The sequence below is a fragment of the Maylandia zebra genome, linkage group LG19 (genome assembly GCF_041146795.1).
Source record: "Maylandia zebra isolate NMK-2024a linkage group LG19, Mzebra_GT3a, whole genome shotgun sequence".
NCBI lineage: Eukaryota > Metazoa > Chordata > Actinopteri > Cichliformes > Cichlidae > Maylandia > Maylandia zebra.
In genome coordinates, this window is record NC_135185.1 from 24034351 (window position 1) to 24059104 (window position 24754).

Consider the following 24754-nt stretch of genomic DNA (forward strand, 5'->3'; position numbering starts at 1 on the left):
TAGTATGTTTGATATGTGTGAACACTGTATACTGCCCCACGGGCATGGTACGATGATTTGTGTCCTGCTTCTTGATGAAGAGCCAAACTTAGGAGTGCACGAGACATACTTGAGTATCGTGTGCATCAGATGAAAAAATCTGTATCAAACACATGAGATGAGGTTTGAAGGATTGCACGACTGTGTGGACCGTCTTCATTTGCACACCCAAAACAAAACCACCAGTGACGTGAAATACTGCTCAACTTCGGAATACTTCAATAACATTATCAAGTTGTTAGAACTGTTGTGTCAGTAAGATTTGGTGCATGTTTTATTTTGCATATGGTGGTTGGGAAATAAGCAGGGAATTGAGGGGGGGGGGTCGCAGTTGTTCTTGGACAGTGTACAAATTAATTGTACCTAATGTGGAAGTATCCTTAGCTGTTCTTCAGCTACAGGATTAAAATTGTTTAAAAGTGGTGTCTAGGGATCCCAAGAGGACTTCTTTGGTTCATCATAACAGGCTGAACTATTCCAATGGTTAAGATGCTTTCTTTAAAAAATGGTCACAGACAGACATTCCAGACAGAAATCAGGATTTGACATTCTTCTGGCTTTGTTTGCATGTCACAAGGGTATTTTACGGTTTCTAGTGATTGATGTCGGTGTCCTGTGTAGACTCAATATTTTAATACAGATTGGAAGCTTCAGCTTCTCATGAGTATTTACATACCATTCCCAGGTGACTTGTAATGAAAAGTCCATTAAATTTAACAATCAAGTGTACTGAGTGCAGTATATGGAGACATAAAACCACTTGTGAAAATTACGGAGCAGTTTGTGGGTGTGTGTGTATGAGAGCACACATGTTTCTTTTTTTTTTTTTTTTTGTGATATGCAAGCTGAAGACGTGCACAGTCCAACTCCTATAATTTGTGTCACTCATTTAAATATCTGTAACTCTAAGGACACAATGGCAGCTAAGGTGGGTATCGAATGGGCTGCAAGTCCCTGTTGGAACTGTCTGTTTTCCGGGTTTGCCTCTTTGCCAGGTGTTTGACATTGACTGGAGCTGGAGATAAATGTAGCTTATGGCAACCCATGGAATTGACTGACTCTCGGGAGTCACATATAGTGAAAGTTTCCATTTCAAAGCCCATCCGTTGCAGTGGGAATGATATAGAACGGTCCATATGCTATCAAAGAAAGTACTTTTTTTTTCTTATGCGTGTCTACATGTTGTCATACACAAAAAAAGACACTCACAGTAGTCATCCACTTTGCACATTAAAGTAAAAAGCATACACTTGGGTCAACATGTTTCTTGGAGAAGAAGAAGATTTTCATAAAAAATGTTTTTACACCACAACAATGGATTCACAATAAGACAATCCAGATATGATTGTGTAGCATTTCAGCTTTAATTTCATGGGTTTACCTAAAGTATTATATAGGAATTACATCCACCATTTCCACAATTGGTCATTTTTCACAAGCTCAGAAATTTAGCATTTGGTTATGTCCAACTGTTCCAGCTTCCACATATTTATAGTCATGCTAGTTTATCCACTTACTTTTAAACCTATGAAAACTATGACTGTAATTGCTAGTGAATACCACGCTTTACTCACTAGTTAAATATTGATCTGTGTCAATTATTTGCATAGATATAAATTTCTCTTCAATTTTGTTATCTTTAGATTGGTTGGAGTTTTCTTGCCATCGTGTTACTTTATAATAGCAGACTCTGCACTTGAATTAAGATTAGTTTAGCACTTTCCTGGAGAGACAAAGGATAGAGGAAGATGCTACGTATTAATGACTAAATGAAAAAAACAAAAATGAGCTATATTTTTCTCATCTTTCATACCCCACACAGCCTCCCTTTTTTTCTTCCCCCACACCATCGTAGCAGGAATCCTTTTGTCAGAGGTGTTCATCTGGAACAACTTTGCCACACTTGTTTTCATGTTCTTTTAGATTACAGGGCAGCTGGCCCCAGCTTTGAAGCTCCCTTCTCCCTTTGTCTCTGTGCAATGCACTCTGGTAATTAACTTTGTCCTTCTTTTATTTGTTCCAGTCACTCGCAGTCCACTCTTCTGAGCATCTTCTCCCTGGAGTACCAGGTTAGAAGTTTTCTTCCTTTGTGAGCCCTGACAGGTGCCTAATTGAATGATGAATGTCCCTTTATTTCTTTGTAATTGAACTGCCAGCTTTCTGATTGGTTTGGAGGATGTCCCCCCCTCACCATACCCCCGTTTATTTCGCCCCACACCACCACCCCCTCCTCCTTCTCACGTTCACGTTGAGGGCCTTTGCCTGCCTGAGCCTCAGTGGATGTCTGCCAAGCCTTCCCATCCATCTGTCTAATAACATCTAGCCCCTGCTTATTTGGTGGACCTGTAATAAATTATGCTAAACCATTATTATTCTGACAATAATAATTTCCCCGTGTAGTGCGGCTGTGTGTGCTAAATGTTTGCTGACTCGCACTGTCACTGCTGCTTTCCACGGCTGACAGTGGATGATGATAAATGGCCACTGCCGCCAGTGGCAGAAGGCAGCACAAGCAGAAAATGGAGTCATTTATCATCCCACTGACAGGTGTCAGTCACACTGCCCGTCTCTGTGGAATTACATTTTTTTGTGTGTAGTAGTTTTTAAATAAGTTGTTTTTAACCAGTGCTCTTCCGCTATATCCCCTGTTCTCCTTCTTCTCGGCAACGATGGCAATTGAATTGCATAGAAATGTCAGGGTGTGAAATGTGGAATAATGTCATTGTTTGATCAAAAAAGGAGAAGTGAATACAGGGTTTGAATCAAGAAGGTAGATGGAGATAGCTGGTTTGAACGAGAGTGCCTTGGCACAGTTTGACCCTTACCAATATCATTGAAATTAAATTGCTGCTGCAATTGTTCATAAAGAATAGAGCATGGAAGAGAAGCCAAGGGTGAACAAGTTAGCATTTTAGTCAGGTCAACCGGAAATGGAAAGCACTTTGTGCCTAAAAATAGTACTAACTTAAGAGCTGTATCTATGCCTATGTGTATGTATCTGTGTGTACGTGTTAATTGTTTTAGCTATTATGATTATTATGCCATTAATCTTCATTTTTCTTCATATTATTATTACATTTAAAGAAATGGATCAAAAGGACATTCTCAAGACACCATGTGCCGGATGTTATTGAAAGCTACTACCAAAGGTATTGTGTTTCCGTGCTTTATATTGTTTTGTTTTCTTCTGTTTTCTTTCTAGATCGTTCTCCTTCTTTATCGTTTTCTCATCTCTCTTACTGTTTTTCTTCTTCCTTTAAATTGTTCACCGACCCCTGTGTGTGGCCTCCATGACAATTATAATCTCTTACAAACAAATCACCACCCACAGGATTCATTCCCGACCCCCACTTGCACCTGCTAGGCTAAAGCTCTGTTCTCCGTGTCAAACTGAAAGCAGGAAAGTAAATAAATAAACCAACCATTGGACATTTGCCTTACACACAGGCTTATGATGGGATGATTATCTGTAATTCAATGAGCATGGTTAAATTTAAAAAAAGAAAAGAAAGAAAGAAAGAACTGAAAACAGACTGTATTGGGAAAAGCCTCTTTGCATATTGCAATTAGCCTTTATCTAGCTTATTAGGCCACTGTTCTGGAGAAAATAAAGCTGGATAATGCACTTCTAATCTACTTACAACAACAAACCTCTGAGATGATCTGGGTAAGATCTGAAGTGTGTTGCAGGTTTAGCTGGCGAGGGAAAAAAGGCTTTTTGGGCGGCAGGGGTTAACTAACTATCATATGCTTGTCTGGCTTCTTGGAAATTTGAAGCCCTTCAAGCAGTGCTGTTTTAACCACACGGAGCCTGCCATATGCCACCCAGGGCAAAGTCATCTGGGACATTAGCATGTCTTGGCTAGCCCGATCTAGCCCCCTTCTACCCTTCTGTCTGCCTTTGTGGGTCATGTTTTTTTTTTCACTACTCTTGTTATTCTTTGTTATAATGAAGGTATCTGAGTGAAGCCAAGGCACAGCCTACTGCTCCTGTCCTGCTTGAATTGGCCAATGAGGTAATGGCATAACTTTTTTTTTTCTGTCTTTTTACTTGCCAATGAAAAACACATCTGAGTTTATCCTTTATTTTTTCTATAAATGGATAGATAGCAGTTGGCTGCAGTTTTTGATTTTCTTCCTTGTCTGTTAGTCATTATCAAAATTGGTAAAATGGTTGGCTCAATTATCAATTATTTAATGTAATTAGCGCTCGGCTCCATTAAGCAGATGTGAAAATACTTTTTCTGTTTTATTATGTAATTTTCCAAATTGCAGTTGAGGCAGAGTTGATACAAACTGCGGACAGGTGAGACTGGGGTCATTAGTTAATTCCTCTCTTTATTATTTGATCTGTTATTTTCTTTGCGAGTTCAGTGAAGAATTTGTAGTCTTGTTGATGTAGCAGCAATTGTTTATGTGCAGCTTAAATCCATGTCATTCAGTGGTACAAAACTCAGGTAGGTTGGAAATTCATGCTGTAAGAAACCTGTTTCTTTCAGAATTTAAGTGATCACTTATATTTATTATATTTTAAACCTAGTTAGTAAATGTTTGCTATTTTTAGGGTAATGCCAAACTCTTGTTAAGTGTTCCAAAATATAAATCCAACTATACTATAGTCTCAATACACTACATCTTAGATGGTTACATTACTTCTTACTGAATGAATGAAAATCTTTGCATTCATTTTTTGTAAGTTCACGACATTTTTCGTCTTACAGATTATAAAGGAAGAGAAAAGGCCCGATAACCTTTTTAAACATTTAAATTTGCATTTGAATTTTGATTGGCGCGTGCACTAGGCAATGAAATTCGAGGGTCTCTTAATCTAAAATCACAGTAGTTCACATGCATCAGTGGTACCTCAAAGCCAACTGCCATTATTCATTCTCCGTTTAATTGACGCTTGATTTTTTTTTTTTCTTGAAAGGATCCAATTCAGCTAAGAGATAACTGTCTATGAACCATTTAACTGTCATCTTAATATGCTACTTAACATTTAAACCAAGCACTCATGGTCTCCCAGACTGCTAATTGATGTAGTTTCATGTCTTTATGAGACAATATATCTCCAACAGAGGAAAATGATTAACAGTGATGAAAACTATTCATAGATATTTTTTTGCCCTTAGAAGAAGCTCATGAAACAGAGATGGACTCAACATTCACTGTTTCTATCTTTATGGGAATTTTATGCAAATATTACTTGAATATGGCATTAGAACAGGTGCAGTTGTGCTGCACTGTGCGACCCATTTTGGTTTACAGTTTGATAAAACCAGAGTTTTAATAAAAACGAATTCTTTTTAGGCTCTGTGATTCTTAGTCACATGTTAAACTCATGAAGGTATGTGTTATGACCAGGGAATGAAGATGGACTCATGATTAATATGAAAATTAGGGAGATGCATGTACCTCAACTAATCAGGTAGTCTTTATTCAGGCTGAGCCTGCATTGGTAATGTTGCCATTTTTCATGTGTCAGCTCTGATGCAGGTTACCAAGAATCTGATTTTCTCTGGTTATTCAGGGTTCGATGGTTTGAGTTGTGAGCCGGCCAGGAAGCACAGAGAGAAAGGAGGGAAGGGAGAAAAGAAAGTGAGGGGAAATTAGAAGAATTAGAGAGAAGAAAGAAAGCTACTGTAACTGCAGGTTACAAATGCTAAGTCAGAGTCAGTACTATCAGAGGTCTTAATGAAGATGTAAACTCTTTGCTCACCCCTTAATTATTATAGACATGTTAAGCTTTTTTTTTTTTTTTTTTTTTTTACTAGCTGCCTTCTTAGTGCAATATTATGGAGATGTTAACAAATACTACTGTGGGTAAAAAGACATTGTTTAGACAGAAGCATCTCTGCTCCCAGCGTTACAAGGAAGCATCACAGAAAAGATGAAACACTCCATTCTCACTGCAAGCTGAGGGCAAATTCACTTTTGGTCCCCAATTATGCTAACAAGAGGAAAAATGATCTTTGGCTGGAAGAATGTTGTTTCGTAATGAGCTGGCTAGGAATGGCAAAGTCTTCAAGCAATGTTTTAATTCCCTCTATACTGAGTAAGCTGTGAATTTTAGTAGTGAATGACTTAATGCATCTTCTTTTATTCGCCGTATATTGTTTGAGCATTGGCCAAATGTAGACCTTGGAAAAATATATCTTATGCTAATGCACCCATATATATTTTTTGTCATGCTGTTCTTTATAATAACTGTTGTATTTTTTTAATATGTTAATAAAACATTGTAATAATAACAACAATTTTAGTATGTAGGAATGTATTGCACTGATCAGAGAGACACATTCACCATCAGTCGTTCGTGCTCTCTTACCTGTCAACTTTTCTCCTTGCACTCGACCATAAACACTGCTCACCTCTAAGGTGTGTTTGTGTTCAAAGAGTGCTGCTGCCATAGGTTCTTTCCTTCCTATTAAGGACTACATTCCCACCATCCCTCAGGTGTGTCCTATTGGTTCCTATAGTTTTGCCTTGGTGATCATTCTATGATTAAAGCTCTCCATTGTCTCTTGCCTGGGCACAGTATGTGCTGCTTTTTCTTTCAAGATGAGAGACTCAGGTTGTCTGTTTGACAGAAGGAAAGGCAATTCAGCCAGGTAGCTTGGCTGTGTAATAAGCGATCTCTTGTTCCTGTGGGAAAGGTTGATGCAAAGCAATGCTTTCAAAGACCAATTTGCACGCGGATTGTCAAAAGTAAGGTCAAGGTTTTGAAACGCAATAATATAATTTAGAGCCATTACGATCATTATTATCTATGTGACATCAGCCAAAGGTAAACTGGCTGTGCAATTTCAATGTCGTAAGTCTTAGGCTCTTTAAAATATGTTTGCACTTCCAGCTGGATATATGGGATTTTTTTTCTCAAGCAATTCTTCAGAGAGGAATATAAATTCCACCATCTTTTAAGTGAATATTAATTCCTCATTGATAGTAAAGTCTGTTTTTATTTAAGCTGCTTGTCTTTTCTGTTGATTTTTTTCTTTCCTTTTATCTTTTTTTTTTTTTTTTTTAAATCTGTGTAAAGGTGGATCTGTCTCCTGCGCTGATGGCTCGTATCATCCTGGACAGGTTTCTTCAGGGCCAGGATGGTGGAATGCGTGAGTAACACTTTTCCATTTCTCACTCTGTCCTTTCTATCATTCTCCCCATCAGTCTTAATTGTAGCACTTTGTCTTTTTAATCCCTTTCTGTTTGAGTCCCAATTCCAGTCTAGCTGCTGTATTTTCAGCCTGTCAAACCCTAATGAGAGATAGACCACATTTAGTAGTAGCTGCATCCCAGGGCACATGACTGGCAATTAAGTACTAGGAGGACCACCCACCTCTCAACTGCAGTGTGGATCAATGGTAGCTCACCTCATCAGTGTTATTTATAACACCCCTGATTTCTTCCCTCAGCCTCCTTCATCCCCCAATGCATCCATCTATCGCTAGCATTCTCCTCTTCTCTCATTCCCTTCTCTTCCTCGCTGCCTGCTGGGGTCTGCAGAGGAAATTGAGTTGAGGGAAGACTGTGGCAGAAAAAGCAAACCATTTCTAGGTAGTGCTGATGGACACACTGTGGGAGAACAAAATTACAGACACAAATATTGTTGTTGAATGTGTCAAAGATCTTTTCCAGAAATTGTGGGAATTGTTGCCCATGTGTAGTCTGGTTAGTGTCTTTCTCCTGTATTTGTCCAAAATTCCTGCGTTTTACCAGTTTTAGTCACATTGTTAATTTATAACAAAAAATAAACAACTCCCCCTCCTCTCCCCTCCCATCCCCACACTCTGGAACTTCCAGTATCACACATATGCATATTATTTTAGTGGGTCTATCCCGAGGACTTTCTGTCTGTGCAGTAGTCACTACTTTGAGAGCGAATCACATGATGTCAAAAAGACGTGCTTCCAATTTAATCAAGAAAGAGATTAAAATGGATGTGTGTTATTTTCAACTTCGCCACAGCACAGCCATTTGTCAAAGTCAAAGATGTGATTGCTTTGGACCCACCGTTATCCGCTGCCTGTCAAAATACTAGTCTGAGCTGCTTGTAGAACAGGGCATTCATCCACAAGCACTATGTCTCAGATAATGGCACACTGCATCTGTCCATCTCCATACAGTGAAAAAATGTTTTATTATTGCTAAGAATAGATTTGTACCAGATGAAATGTTCTAGAAAATCCTTGTTTAATTTTGAGCAGAGTTACAGGCGTACAGCATCTCACTTTTTTGGATGCTAGCAAATAATATCATGCTCCTTCAAAGAATAATTTCACATGCAATGCATGTTGTAAATATTTGCATAATATATTATCTAGTGAAATAGATAATATAGATAATATATATATTTAATATATATATATATATATATATATATATATATATATATATATATATATATATATATATATATATATATATATATATATATATAGTGCAGTAATTTGTTTCCACAAAGAAACAATGCAAGGATAATTGTCTTTCCTGACAATTAGCTAACAGGTTGGTTCAGTGCTATTGGCAGGCATATCTTTCATCCTCCCTCCAGCCTCGGACAGATCTCCAGTGTGCTTGTGTGTATTTGGGTGTTTTAGTCAGACTCTAGAGGAAGGGCAGGCAGGCTCACTGCAAAGATCAATAGACTTCTAAATAAGGGACATTACCTCCAACAGGGTGAGTGGCTTGCCTTTGCCTACCATTGTCATTGTTTTTTTTTTTTTTATTCCTCTTCTCTTTCCCCTTGCATTTAAGAGACACATGAATGGGGCCTTTGGGACTATGGAATATATGTACAATCACTAGTGCCGGATCAATACAGAGTTTTAAATTGTTTTTGTACCTTCCTAGTGTGTGGGGTTTTTTTTGGTTTGCTTTTTGCTTGCTTGTTGCAACCCCCTATCCCCCACCAATCCCACATCGTCCTTCCCACTAGCTACCCACACTGCCACACCTCAACATGACAACAGCACCAGCAAACTCCATCCCCCTTCCTTGAAGCAGAAATATTGGAGAGTGTTTCAGTCAAGCAAAGTGAAAGACTATCTGGTGATGCTTGTACATGAATCAATACAGTCAAAGCAGTTTTATTATGTATTGAATGCAATATCAACATCCATAATGGTCTTTGCTTCTTGTCTTTTGAAGCTGGGCAATAGGGAGGGTCACTTGTTCACCCAAATGACACAGCTTTAGTATATACACCAGAATTCCTTGCAGGGTAGTACTTTCTTTGTTTTTCTTTCCAGACTTGTATCCAGCTTATGTGTCAGGGTTGTGAATATGATAGAAAAGTTTTATGAAACTATTAATAAATTTAAAAAAAAACTTTTTTTAAGTCAAGTGGTTATTATAAGTCTTTTTATTGGTTAAATCTATGTCTGTGTTGTTTATATAAATATACTGGATACTATATTTCATTTTATGAAAGTATACATAATGATAATAAAGCAAAATTGTATTGTTTTTAAATATTCAGTAATCTTGAGGAATACATTTTTAAATGATTACATTTTTTGTAAATATTTATACATTTTCAAATATTTCAAATAAGTGATTGAAAAAAAAAAATGAAGATAATAATTTCACTGAATTTCAGTGAGCATGAATGTGCCAGCTCCACACAGAGAATCCCTCGCTGGCTGATGGATTCAAGTCGAGGACCTTCTTGTGAGGTCACAAGGGGTCATGCCTGCCAGTGCATGGGTCCTCTCATGTACTCCAGCTTCCTCTTACAATCCAAAGATGTGCATCTTAGAGTAACTGGTGATTGTAAATCGGGTATACATGAGAATATGAGCATGAATGGTCATCTGTCGCTGAGTTAGCCCTACGATTGACTGTCAACCTGTCTAGGGTGTGCCTCATTTCACGCCCTGATACCTGGGATAGGCTCCAGTCCCATCGCAACCCTGAATTGAATAAGCAGAAGAAGATAAATGAATGTGTGGATGGATGGAATTGCAGTGAATCCCAATAACGACAATTACTAGAGCTGAACTAACAATTGTGCATTTTAAAAGGTTTGCATTAACAGGAGTGGTAGGGACAGATCTCATGAAAACATTATTATAGGCACAGCTAACACATCTCAGCCCAATGAAAAGTTCTGTAAATGAAAGTATAACACTGCAGAGAGCTATACTGTCATTCCTATTCTGTATCATTAGATACAGGATGGTCGTATCTAGTAGTAGATTCAAAGTCACAGCAAAAACACTGGGGGAGCCAATGCTCTGTCTTCTCCCCCTCCTGCTATCTCTTCATCTTTCTTTCTATTCCTCCTTTGACAGGAGTTGATGTGCCTCTAGATTTAGACATACTTTTTGAGGAGGCAATTTTGCTAGCTATTTGACCTTTTCCATTTTCCCAAGGCCCAGCTCCAGATTAGATTGCTACTCCATGTTTTGTAACTATGTGATTCGACCGCCTTTAAGATTTATTGTCACATTCCTTTACAGAAGCCTTGTACGCAAGGTTATAAATGTCCCGTGTTTGATGTTAACACTGTGAGAATCTTAGTGTCTACTATGATCCTTTGGTTACTTGACAGGATTTATAATAACTTTAATGTTTCTCAGATAAAACGTGTTGATAACTGAATATTGTACTGGGTCTTATCGGAGCAAATTTTCAACGTGGTCGCTATGACTGTTATGGTCCCTTCCCTCTTGTGTTCAAGTGCTCCTCTCTTCTCTGTTACACCTCTCCAATGTGCAGAGATGGGGTGTGTATATGAAGCCTTTTTTTTTTTCCAAATAATGAGAGCAAGGGCACTTCATTAGCAAGACGGGAGGGAGTAAGGAGGCAAAGACAGCATGAGTGTTAGTGTGTGCATGTGTGTATGCAAGGGGGCGGTTGCGAGGGAGGTAAGCAGCACCGTGGTACTTCACTTGACATGTATACTAATTACTCCTTTTCAGCAGAGAAGCTCCAGTCAGCCTCTGCCACAGTCTAATGGCCTGACCTGGGAAGCCTTTCTCCATAGCAGTGCCTCCCCAGATCTACTATTACTACACACACACGCACACATACACAGAGAAATGTGGAGTCTCATCTCACCGCTATCAGAAGGAATCAGGTGGAAGCAGATCAGTTCTGCCCCAGTAACCTCTTCAGGGACCGAGTTCCTCTTGCACAGGAGATACCACCTCATATCATCAACTAGCACCTACACACCACCACAGATAGTTTAAAAAGAAACACATACCCCCCACCCCCTATCTCCCACTCTCTCTCTTTCCCATCTTCTGTTTTTTTTTTCTTTTTTCTTTTTTCTCAGTGCGGGGGGATAAATTTAAAAGGAGTAAATTGGAAAATCAAATGAGGGCTTTAGGCAACCGCAGAGATTTGCAGAGCTGTCGGCCAGTGTTGGAGAGCCTCATCCATCATGTCCCACAAGTAGTCAATTCCTCTAGTATCTGTAAATGTTTTCAGATATTAGCCAATTTATATGCTCCGAGATTCATCATGGAAAATCAGCTTTAGCGGTGCACATTATCAGGACCTGTCTCTCCCTTGCTCCATGAAGTTTGATGAACGAGTGCCCCTCCACAGCTCAATGGCTTGCGCATGGGGAGTGTGCGGGGGTGTGGGCATATAGAGGAAATGGGTAACTGCCCACCCCCACCCGTGGAAAATAGTGGGTTTTTTAATTAATAAACAAACTTACAAAGGAGCTCATCAGTGTCAGGGGTAATAACAATCGTCATCCGTTATTGTTTATTACAGTCCTCCCTCAACAAATGTTGCTATTTAATGAGGTTTCTCTCTGTTTTTTTGTGTTTGCGATAATGACTTTTTCACCCTAGTGGAGAAAAGAGGAGTCCCAGTAGTTACAAATGAAAGAAAGTAAGCAATGAGAAAACATGCCAAGGTTCTGTTGCCGTTACCTTGCCTTATATAGTTTATCTTGTTTTGGAGTTGCATATGAAAACAGGTCTGTGATTTGTTTACACTGGTTGTTTTCTTTAGCAAATCCCTATGGAGGTGTAGCGTTTCACATCTATTATTCCCCTCTTCTCTGTTCCTTTTGTTCAGATGTTGACGGTGTGATATGGTGCCTTAGTCAGAATTTATACCAGCATGGGACAATTACAGTAAATTTGGTGAATGTTTACAAGGTGCAAAGTTGTGCTGCAGGGCTTTGTTCTCCGTGTCTAGTGTTCTACAGATTGTGCTTTTTATTTTTCTGCACGCATTTTTATGTGTGCCTCTGTATGTGCTTTGAGCGTGTGTATTTAAAGAGCATTGCTTGTGTGTTTTTGTTTCTGTGTGTGTATGTTTGCATATAGCAGAAAGGAGCTCAGGGTGTTCTAGAGGTGTGCTGCCGTGCAAGGCGGGGGCGTCTTTAATAAATGTATGCTGATGTTGGAGGCTGCAACGATGCGAAGGATGCAAGGGCCCTGTTGTTATTTACTGCTGTGTTTGTGCACAGCAGCGAATCCTGGGCCTGCAAATGGCATTACAGCCCGTGATGAATGAGCATTAGGGTAAACTCATTTTAAAAGCATCCTGATTTATTAGCAGCCTGGCCTTCCATTTTCATCAGGTCAATGCTTGGCTGAAATTCCACAATGTCAGCGCCAAGGTCACCTCTTTATGGCTATTTTTAACCCCATCCCTCAAAAAGCGCAGACGAAAGAGATCCTGGCACTTATTATGGCCGTCGACAAAAAAATATCAAAGAGCTTGAGAGACAGGGAGAATTCTAGTCCTGAAAGTGTGTGTTATGTGAGAGACCAAAATGTGGTGGTGGTCAACCTCCAATTATGAGTGCTAGTAAGACAAGAGCTTTAATGGCTAACGTTTGCCTTCAGGGAGGTTTATTACACACTACTGTTTTGCAGAAACAGCGTCAAATCTATAAAAAGACCATTAGGAAGAGGGAAAAAATCAATCAAAATGCCATTAAAGTGGAATAAGTTGCCAATATTGCTGATGTGGTTGCGAGTCCTTTGATTTTCCTTCAGATTATTAGGCACAGTCGAGTAGTGACTTTGTTAAGGGAAACCAGTGTTGTTGGGGAGTAATATGTCTCCTGGCTTCATAAAGTTTGCTGCCTCATATTTCCCACTTTATTGATTATCCATTATCATTTGTCATGAGGTGTCCTAACTCAAGGGGAAAATATAACCCTCTTTCTTCACCACCACCCGCATTGCACAGGAGCATGGTATGGATCTGCGTGTGAAGGTACCAATCTCTGAGAAAAATGAGCAGAGAAATAAAGCACTGCCCTGTGCCTTGCAGCTCTAAGAGGGAGTGTGGGGTTATGGGATGGGCTGGGGGAGCACTGTAGCTGGCTGGGAGAGACTAAAACAGAAAGCAGGTTGCACAAAACAAGAAAAAAAAGCCTATGCAGGAAAAGATAGAGACGAAGAAAGGAGGAGGCGCTTTTGTTCTTCTTCCACCTCCTCTACTTTTTATTTCATCATAAGGTAGATGAGGGATCATAGCAATGGCTATCTTGTTTGTGGTAGTTTCCCTAAGTGTGTAGGGGATGAGAGCATAGAAAAGAACAGCCCGCCTTTCTGTGGGTGAAATTTATCTAACAGAGGCCTAATGATCCAGATGGCTATCAATTGATTTATTACATTTTTTTGTAACTTTTTTTTTCAAAATTGTATTAATTTTTAAATAAGCCATCGTGTCTATAACCGTTATATACTGTGTGCAGTTTCCTAGATGCGCTTGAGAACTTCTGCGATGTTGGTATAGGCACCATCCATGCCTGAAATGTGAATAGAAACATTCCATGTATTGTCTCTAATGCGCCAAATCTGTCAGGCGCATGTGTACATATATATCACTAAAATGGTGTGCCTCAACCATTTCGTCACACGGTGATACAATCCATTTAATCCAAATCTTTTTTAAGAAATGATTTAAGGAATTTTTTGCTGTTGCAGTAACAGCGAGTCGATTCGCAGGCCTCCCTTTCTGATTTATAATGTTAGTAGAGAAAGAATAGGGATGAGAGATGCAGAATAGTCAGCGTTCATAACATAGATAAACTACATGAAGCGCCTGTGCTTTGGACTGAAACATTTATCTATAGAAAATCTGTACAGACACCAAGCAACCATCTAATAGGCTAGTGCAGAAATACTGTACACAGGTTGGTGGGTTAGAGGCTGTCCGGGCTGGTTTTGTTTATAACACTAACTGTTTTGCTTGGTTAAATCCAGCAGTTAGACATTTTCTTGAATAAAATTATGTGGTCATTATTTTTTTCCTTTTTCTGTCTGTCTCCCTCTCTTCTTTTGCTGTCTTATTCTCAGCATCTAAATCAGTCCTCAACAGCATGCTGAAGGAGCCATCTTTAATTCCAGACCAAATTTTGGCCAGTAATGTCTACCAAGTAAGGGTTTTAAGTTTTGTACTTAATTAACATTTTCCAGAGAACTGTTTAATTGCCTGAGAGAGATAATTCTATTTAATTATATGAAATGTTATTATTTTAAGGCATTTGCTGTGTCTCTACTTAACAAATCGAAAATTGCTTGTGCACAGTGAGTTTTCAAAAAAAAATGGTACTCTACACCTGGCTGACAGACGGCATCAGCGGCTCATGTTTGCTGATGAGGTCACGTGAGAGCCGGCGGTCATGCCTGCCAGTCTGCCAGCATCTCCTGTGTTTTCTCCTTTTTTTTCCAGCAGTGTATGGGCTTCCCTCACCTCCCTTACACCCACCCACCCTTTTGGCATGCCATAATATTTCTTCCCCCTCTTTTCAGTGCACAATAAATGACTGCTGTTATGGACCGCTGGTAGACTGCATCAAACAGTATCCTATCCCATAAAATTTTAAGCCTGAAATTGACGAGGAGCTATTGAAGGGGATGAGATGTGTCTGGCTTCACCTGACATAAAAGTTCTGCTTCACAGAGGAAGTGTTTCATCCTGCCTGCCATCCCAGTATCATCCATACAGGGGCTGGAAGGCGATGGAGGGAAGAGGAGGAGAGGATAGGCTGATCTAAATGCATCTCTATGTGCATGCTGTGAATCAGACCCAATGTTCTATGATACAAGAAAAGAAATATAATTCAAAAGCTTTTTGGAACAGGAAAAAGAGCTAATACTGTTACATACATATTTTTAAATGCATTTTAATTCATTACTATTTACTTCTGATCATTTTATTCAGATGTGCACTACAGAAAGTTTTTACTACATTTGTCTAACTTAAGGTAATGATTTATTATTCATTTATAATTAATTTGTCCACCTCATTACTATTCTTCCCACACACTTTCCCCACCTACACACACCCCCTACTCGTCTAGTAGGACCTTGGCTGTAGGGGCAGAATGGAGCTCGGGCTTTTTTAGGGGCAACCAGCTGGGTAGCAGATCAGCTATTTTCAAGGGGAGGAGAATTATTTGAGTCGGTGTACACGTGCACGTCCGTATGTTATTGTGTCTGTCCAGGCTTTCTTGCCCGTGGTGGGGCTGTGTTGTTCTGTTCATAGCCAGTCAACCTTGTCCCTATACCCTCCTTCCACATCCCCCCCTTTTTTAACATTCTGTGGCAGTCCTCTCAGTGTCAACTTAAAATCAGTTACTCTGCCACAGAGAGTTCATTATAACCACCGCACTGCTATGTTCTTTCAAAGAAGTCATCCACACATTGAATCAGTTGCGTGGCTACTAGTTACAGTATGTATAAATATATATATATTTATGTAATTAGAAACCATTTTGGTTGTTTTAGTTTTTAGAGGGTAATATATTTCTATAAGAGCTTCTTTTTCTCTTTCAAAAATAAAACCATCATCATTGCATATTTCCTTTTATGTGCCTTCAAGCTTTGCACATCCTTAATACAATATGGCATTTATTCTAAAAGTATTTTTTCTTCAAATATTATAAAGTACTAGGCAGAGTATCTCATCTATGCACTTTATGCATTTTGTCAAATTGGCATTTGTTTTTTCTTTCTTATTTAGATAATGCACTTCAGAGATTTGTTGTGAAAGCAGATTTAACTTGACCCGAACTCTGATTATGCTTTACTGTATGTTAGCATGAGGAGAAATGGCTTTTGCTTTGCATAGTAAATCAATAATGGAGAAGAGCAGATTCTTAACTGTAACTGATGGTAAACATGTGCATGTAGTCGAGCACTGAATTTTCTGGTTTCCAGAGAATTTAAATTTAAAAGTCAAATGTATCGTAGTATTGTTGGAATCCTTGACTCGATTCTCAGCGCCATAGGCCATGAGCATGAAGTGCTGCTCCGGGAAAAACTGAAGGAGAAGAACCTTTCCTTTCTGGGTAAGCCATCCTTTGACCTTCTCATTACATTTTAACATGAAAATGAAAACAACTCATAAGTCATATTGGAACCATATGGACATTCTTGACTGCAAATATTTTTTATTTATTTATATTTCTCTCTGCGTAAAGCTGTTTTGGGGGATTTGATGTTTACAGAAAATCAAACAGATTGTTCTCTGAATATCATCTATTTTTCTGATGCTATTGCCATATTCAGATCAAATTAAATGAAGATGGAATGTTCAGGTATGGAACTATAGAATCCCCCCATCCTCATATCACCCCATCCCATCATCATTTACTAGGTCAGATGAGTGATGAAGAATAAGAATCATTCCCACTGTCATTACGGCCGTATCATTTATTTGGACATGGAGTGCTGACCTTTCTTCAGGGCTGTACAGAAGACTGTTCTAAAGCTGTCAGAGTTCGAGGGGCACGAGGGCCACTGAAGCAGCCTCACCCCATCTGATAAATGGATTGGAAATAAGCTACCCAACAGCAGGAATGGACCATTAATTTTAATCAAAGCTGATCTAAAAAAGGCGATCAGAGCCACATGAGAATGTCAACAGCCCAGTGGGTGTGTACAGAGGTTCCCATCCTTATACACACAAACACATTTCTACACCGACATTACAACATCTTGGATGCCTGGATATCTACCACAGTCCTCTGGTAGCCTCGGTGACCTCTCTCTGCTCTCTTTCTTCATCCGTGGCTGATGCTACCTCCTCACCAGCACTAACCGCCACCCTCCATCTAGCCACAATTCTCTTCCATGCCCCATTAGTTGAGCTTGGCTGAAGACAAAGAGGCAGGCCTTTGGAACTGAATGACCTGGTCAGTGAGATTTAATGGAGAAATCAGGTGTTGGAGGGATAATGGCTAGAGCACGCCAGAAGTCAAGGACAATGGCTACAGCTTGTGCAGGCAAGGGTCAGGCTTGCAGAGACTATAATGCCAGCCTTGTCTCCTTTCTGTATATTTTATAAAGCACTGCCAAAGAGAGCAATACTGTAACTGGAGTTTAGAGTATTTTGTGCAGTGACAGCAAATACGTGGCAGATGTAGATAATGGTTTAACTACACTGGCTGTGCTCTACTGCTGTTTTTCTGCTTTGCTCACGCTGAGCGGTTTGTTGCCAGCATCTTTGTGAAAGCAGTTAGATCAGCAGCCTGTGACTGATTGTTCATATAGAAGGTTACTGCAAAACAGCAAGCATAACATTTCTAAACTTTTATTTTCAATAGATGAAAACCACCTGAGAACTATGGGCTACGACAAAACACCTGATATCATCCTGGAGGTTCCAGTTGGTTAGTATTTACATTATGAATGTAACCTCACTTCAACCTTAGGCATCTCTATTGTCAAAAAGTTTTGGGATTTTTTGTATATGACTGAAGAAACAAACAAAACAAATGACCTCGTCTAACTAGTTTTCTTAGATTTGCTGTGTTTTGTTATTTATGAAAAGCTGTGGAAGGACACATTGTACACTGGATTGAGAGCAAAGCCTCTTTTGGAGATGATCAAAGCCATCAAACCTATCTCAATGAACAATTCTGGAGCTATTGGAACAGGTGAGCCCTCTCTTTTTTTTATCTGTTTTGTTTACTTTATTGGCCATCAAAAATTTGCCAATGTTATTTTATCAGTTTTCATATTCTTTATAACTTCTCCTTTTTCACTAGAAACTATGATCAGGTATTCTCAGTTGTATAAAGAACTCCTATCTCTGTCCGCCAATGCTTACCACTTCCTCTCTGGCAAAGGCCACTTTAACCACAGGATTCCACATGCTACAGCTGCACATTACACTACTTCCACATTCACTCATGTTCTCTGAGACCTTTAGAGCCTGAATGGTCTGCCTGTGAGCTTGATTGTTTTGTTGAATAAACACATTGTGTTGGAAGGGAAGCAAGGAAATGGGTGACTAATGCCTGGCCTCTGTAGCATGAGAACTTTTGGACAGGAGCAGGTCCTGACGGTGGCGGGACAGAGGTATATGTGCGCAAATACATTTTTCAATGAATCTTAGAAGTGATAACCTGTAGAACATACTGACCTATTTAATATTTAATTTGAAACCTGAATAGAGTGGACACAAACAAGTGGAGTCCACATCTTAGCCTTGGCTGACACCAGGTTCCCATATCACACTATAGCCCTGATCCTCCACTAATGGTTAGCTGACATGGTGGTGCAGGTTCTCGTCATTGATGCTGTGTTCAGTGAATTATGATAACTTTATTTGTATGGCACTTTTCAAAACACAGAGTAACAAAGTACTCAACAACGGTCACCTTAAGGTGCTTTATATTGTAAGGTAAAGACTCTACAATAATAGAGAGAAACCCCAACAAGTAAACTGCCCCCTTTGAGCAAGCACTTGGTGACAGTGAGAAGGAAAAACTCCCTTTTAATACAAACAAACTTAAACCAGGCTTGGGATGGGCAACCATCTGCCATGACCAGTTGGAGGTTTCTCTCATGTCTGTATGTTTTATTAGAATGTGTGCAGTACGTGATATAATGAGATTAGTTTGAGATTTGATGTATTCATAGAATTAGGTCTAAAAGTATTTGGACAAGGACACAGTTTTTGTAATCTTACCTGTGAACACCACCACACTGGATTTTAAATCAAACAGTCAAGATGTGACTAAAGTCCAGGCTTTCAGCTTTGATTCAAGAGGTTTTTAAAGTGTTGCATTGGACTGGACTGGTTCTTATATAGCGCTTTTCTACTCTGAGTGACTCAAAGCTTTATACTACTAATTCATTGACCCAATCACGCCCATTCACACAAGCTTGTTAAGTGCTTACTATCTAACATTCATACACATTCGCACTCCGATGGATGCATCGGAGAGCAACATTGGGTTAGTATCTTGCCCAAGGATATTTGGCATGCAGACTGGAGAAGCCTGGGATTGAACCACCAAACTTCCGGTTAGTAGCTGATCTGCTCTACCACCTGAGCTCATCGACACTGTGAAATGCTATCTGATCAGTGTTGCAGCCAAATGCTGATCTTTCTGGAATACTTGCAGCTTGGTTGGATAGTTTGTGTTAGTCTGAGCCTTATATATTTGCTCATATGTGTCTTTCATTTATATTCACAAGGCTAGCCTTGTCCAAGTATATTAAGGTACTGACAAAGTAGATCCTATCACGTCAGCCAGCAGCCAGTCAGACAAACATTCTGTGTCAAAAAAAAGAGAAAGAAAAAATGTCAGACCCCACCTTTTTCAGCACCCCTGTAAATTTTATTTGACATTTACAACTGACATTTCAAAATGTGCCCTAATCTTTCTGTTAGACCATACGCATGATCATTTGAAGTACAAGTGTAGTCCCTGATGTTCATGTTTGTGTTTGGAAACGCAATGACACAAAACTATAACCTGTTAAGAGCAGCAGGTGAAAAGAGAACGGTATCATTACCAGCTGAAGGCAAGGCTGTTTTTTTTTTTCTTCCTCTGATTCTGTTAACATGTCAAATGCGGTCTTGGAGACTTTTGTTTAAGCAGTGGCAACAACAAAGACAATGTTATAACAGTCCTCTGTTAGTCGGTCTGGATGTGTGATGTTGACCGTGTGTTAGTACTGCAGCATGTACAGAATTAGGTGTTTTGTTGAGATCCAAAAGAAGGTTGAATTTAGCCATAGGTGTGGGCTGTTTAAATCTTTATCTGTAAGTCCCTACTCCATATACATGATATAATGTCTCGTGTTTTTGGTTTAAGAACTCATTCGCTTTGGGCTAGATAGTGTCTACTTCACTTTTCACTTCATCTCTCGTTAGTTGGTCTCAGTTTTAAACATCAACCAACAGGTTGATGTTTGAAATATTTGTCCATTCCTTCATTGCTCAGTCCGATTTCAAAGTCTAAACTGTTCAGTTTCCTTTTTGACCACCCTAAGAAGGGCACACCAGTGTTTGTAATTACTTCATTGCCTCTGATTGACATTTCCAGTGATTTGCTTATTTTTCATGAATTCCTTCTTTGCTTTAACTGAGCTGGGTTACCCAGAACTGTGTTAATTGTTCTTCACTTGCCCTCAAGCATTACAGAGTAAGGATGTGTTTTTGTAGACGGATAGAAAAAACATAACTAATTTTCCCTCCAAAGCCCTCACCAACTGCATTTATCATCCAAACAATAGTCTTGCCAACACAGTAACCCCATAATGAACCCCTCTTCAGTGGAGTGAGGGGTAATGACGCTTCACCTACAATGCTCCCAAGAAAAAAAGGGAGAGGACAGAAAAAAATGGAGAGAAAAAGACAGTCTTCTGCAGAATCAGACAGCGTGTTCAGGCCCAGTGCCTGGATGAGATGGTGAAACAGCAGCTATTGGTGTCTTCCAGCCATCAATCTTAGCTGGTGGCGTTCCAGAGCCAGTGAGCCCTCTGCTCTGACGGATGTTCAGATAATTGAGTGATCCATCTCGCGCAACTATCAGAGTTGCATAAAAATTATTCACCTGCTGGTGAATATTAAACACATAATGAGCCTCTTGTGTGTTTTAGGAGAAGTGGATAAGGTTAAACACAGCATGTAATGAAATATGGACTCTTATGTGGTAGCACCTTAACTGCCCCTAGTTGATTATGGTGTACTTATATCAATTACGCTTGGCAAAGTTCCTTCCATAACTCTGCAAGCAGCAATTCAAATTCTGCTCATGCATTTGTCTGTCTAGGTGATCTCATACTTTAACCCAGAGACCATGGAGATAATTATTATTTGCTGACTTCTTGATTATTTTTGCACTCAAATATTGTTGAAACATTTGCCTAAGTTATGTAGCAATAGAGATTTGGGTTTTTACCATTTGACTGAATAATAGTTGACATAATTGGATAATTAAAAAAAAAAAAAGATTATAGTTGCTTATTAAACCACTTGTAAAGGCTACTTTTTTAGAATGAAGGACAAAAAAAACTAAATAAGTTTTTATACTTGATGGAGCTAAAGTTTAATGACTGGTCCTTATTATCAGGAGAGCAGAAAACTGTCAAAACTACAATATATCCAGGCTCAGAAACCTTATTGCATGCTTATTGTTAACCCGCCAGACTTTTTAGGTTCATTGAGGTAGCTAATTGCCTTTATTGCAGCATTTGTGTACCAAAAATAATCAATCAGGTAAATCAGAAAATGCAGCAACCAAGAAAATAACTTTTTTATCGTGTTTTAGTAGATTAAACATGTAAATGTGGGTATAAACGAGTGTAATTCAGAGCTCATTCATCACTTTTCAGCTCTTTCCCTTCGTTCCCTTTCCCTATTCCACCCAGCCGAACACAATGAAAAGCCTGTGTGACAATGAGCGTGGACGCCAGCTCCCCTCCTCCCAAAGTAAATCAGCTGTGCGATTCGTAAACTGCAAATGTGTCAGAGTTGAAAATGTTAGCACTCTTAATGGAGGCTTGAAAAGGTTAGATCTGATAAAAAGCTGTCAGACGTCCACAAAAAATGATTTATAGCAAAATAATGGGACAGTATGCCTCATTTCTCCCTCATATGAAATGGGGGTTAAGACTTTTGGGTTTGCTATTATACATCATCTGGCTTGACCACTTGCAAATTTAGTGAGACTTGAATGCACACACACGCATTATGTTTCATCTGGCTCCTTTGTTTCAGTAATTTTGAAGGCCTTGTTGTAATGCTGATAATTTATGTCCCCACATAATTAGTAGCATAAAATTCTCATGCACCAAAAGCACTCATTGATCTCCATTCTTATCTGCTTATGTGCGTCCTTTGTTACACTTTTGTGATGGAGGAAATGGTAAAACTAATGAGAAAGTCATAATTCCAAAGTCTCACCAGACCGTTCCTATAACATCAATAATCTGCTTGCTGACACATTACCTCATAAATAGACATACCTAAGATTTTTGTGATGTTTTATATTAGTTGACACGACCACAATTAGAAATCTCCAGTTCTTTGTGAACTTTTTCTAGTTATATCAAGGGCTGCATGCTGTAGGTTTTACAGATGAAATTGCGCATTAAGCCTGTTAGTCTCAGAATGTCAATCCATTTGCGACATCAAATTAATTTCTCGATTCATGATATTGAACATTGCCATCCATTTTTAATGGACATGTCCATCATTTTTGTTGAACTTTCTAAAGCCTTGATAACAGGAATGCCTAATTAGTGGAGTGGAGTGTAATGTTACAGTGGGTGTTTGATATGCCCTATTGAATTCATCAGCTGGTACTTTTAGCTTTAAAATATGTAAGGCCTTCTTCTAGATATTTGGATCCATAAATGTAGTTTGTGTTCACTTAAATAACTGTTTATATATGACTGAAGCTGCTCATATTTAGAAATAATGTTTTGACCTTGTGTGCTTCTGCACATGTTTTCTCGTATAGTCCCAGTTAATGCAGTGGCATAAGAGTATTAAAGGCCTCAGCATCTAGGACATCACAAAGGAAGAGCAGATAGGGGATGTCACCTGAGCGAGGGAGCCCAAAGGCCGTGGCTGCCACTGATTCAATGAGGCTGGACATTACAAGGCCATCCCTGAGGACAGGTACTGGCGCTTCTGGGGTGACAGTGTGACACCTCCAAGACCTGTGCCCTGCCATACCTTACCTCAGGTTCTTGTCATAAATGTGCAAGACAAAGAAAGGGGGTGAAAAATAAATAAATAAAAAAGTATCAATGGCAATATTAGCCTTTAATGAATAGCTGATAGTCACTAAAGTGACAGAAACAATATTTGAATAGATTCATTATAGCACCAGCCAGCAGTCTTTTAGTTTCTCAATTAATCTATTCTCTTGTGATGTTTAAGAAAGAGCTTTTTTTTTCTGGCTTACAGTTTTTCTTCTGTTGTGTAGTTTTGGGCACTTAATATCAATAGAAAATTCTAGTTGTTTTGTGGGGGGGGGGTTTCTGATAAAGCATAACTGTCTCCGCATAGCCTTCCTGCTATTTATAGTTATGGATGCCCCATGCAGTGCAGGAACGTGGCCTCTTTTATTGTTTCCTTTGTTATGACATCCTCACGTAGAATATTCCACAGCAAGAAAAATAGCCATCCACAGTGGTGGTTCCTTTAGGGCTTCGCAAGTGTTTGTTTTGGGGAACGTCAGCCCACAGAAGTGCAATGCTAGCCCTCACAGAGCAAGCTACTTGGAATATTAATGGTAAATGACAAGTCGGCCGTGATGCTTCAAGGATTTCATACTTTTAAGGATGCACATTTGGGTGCATTGTTTAAGACGTCTGGGGTGTAATCCGCACTCTCAGGTCTCTGGCAGCCTCAGGATTTAGCTCTGGTTAAGCCCCATGTCTCCTATTTATGTTGGTAGGGTTGTATGTGTGCATTATCCAAATTTGTCATTTACCATTGAATGTGAGAGCAGCTTTGACATCGCGCTGTGTGTATAAACGAAGAGCAGGACAGAAAGCGGCACCCCAGCGATATATACCCCTCCTCCTGTCTTGCTGCTTGCCTGTGACACTGTGAGATGGAGAGGAAAGCCTGAAGTAAAATGAGGTGCAAGCATGTCTGCTCCATGAATTCCTGTTTTGGTATGGAACTTTTTGAAGATGAACGTACATTTTTTTTGTCAGCTTTCACGATGTATGTCATCACACTTAAAAAGACTCACTCCTCCCCCCCTCATTTTCTCAGTCTCGCCGCCTTCTTCTCCTTCTTTTTTCCTCTACATTGACCTTCTGGGTTTCAATCCAGGAAGAAGCCAGCAGCATTTGTCAAAAGCACAGAGAGACTAGTGGGCAAGGAATCGAAAGGCTTTTTGTAAAAGTCAGTCTAACAGGAGAATTTTAATGGCTGTCTGACCTCTAAAGGACATTCAAATCTACATTACCCTCAATGTGATGTTAAACCTGCAGTAATATTTTCTTGACAGCGGGACAAATAGATTTGTCACACACTACATGATGCTTTATATGCATCACACAAAGGCCTGCACACTCACAGGTGCTAAATATCTTCACTTCTATCTAGATAAGTTCTAGAGATAATGCGAGTACGTGTGAGTAGTATCTGTTATATTGATCTAGTTTTTTCATTTAAAGACCTGCGAGTTCTGCTATAAATCGGTCATGGCGAGAAATTAATGGTTCAATTAGGCTAATTTAGCATTAATTTATGTTGGTCAGCATTGTCTTTGTGTATTTGCTGGCACGGAAACGGTAAACACTTTTTTTTTTTATTCCAGTCCAAAAATAAAAGAATTATTTTTTAACAAATGACAACCAAGGAAACAATGCTTCATATTTCTGCCTTTTGTGTTTAAAGAGCAGCACTGTGTGTACCAGATAATGTGCTGGTACTCGTGGTCTGTAGAGGCCCATCAGTCACTGTGTGAAGCTGGTCGCTTGTGATAAGTGGTTCCTTATAGATAACCTAGACAGTAGGC

General features: G+C 39.4%; 1 protein-coding gene across 3 annotated transcripts in view; it reads left to right on the top strand.

The window, feature by feature from the left end:
* Window positions 1–24754, top strand: part of cdin1 (CDAN1 interacting nuclease 1) — a 50811-nt gene that overhangs the window by 8344 nt on the left and 17713 nt on the right. For all 3 annotated transcript variants that reach the window (XM_004540358.2, XM_004540359.2, XM_076877613.1), the window contains exons 3-11: window positions 2063–2108; window positions 3124–3188; window positions 3995–4055; window positions 7079–7151; window positions 14322–14401; window positions 14778–14827; window positions 16251–16318; window positions 17576–17641; window positions 17803–17908. In XM_004540358.2, coding sequence (XP_004540415.1) covers window positions 2063–2108; window positions 3124–3188; window positions 3995–4055; window positions 7079–7151; window positions 14322–14401; window positions 14778–14827; window positions 16251–16318; window positions 17576–17641; window positions 17803–17908 — 615 coding nt within the window. The remainder of the gene's footprint in view (window positions 1–2062; window positions 2109–3123; window positions 3189–3994; window positions 4056–7078; window positions 7152–14321; window positions 14402–14777; window positions 14828–16250; window positions 16319–17575; window positions 17642–17802; window positions 17909–24754) is intronic.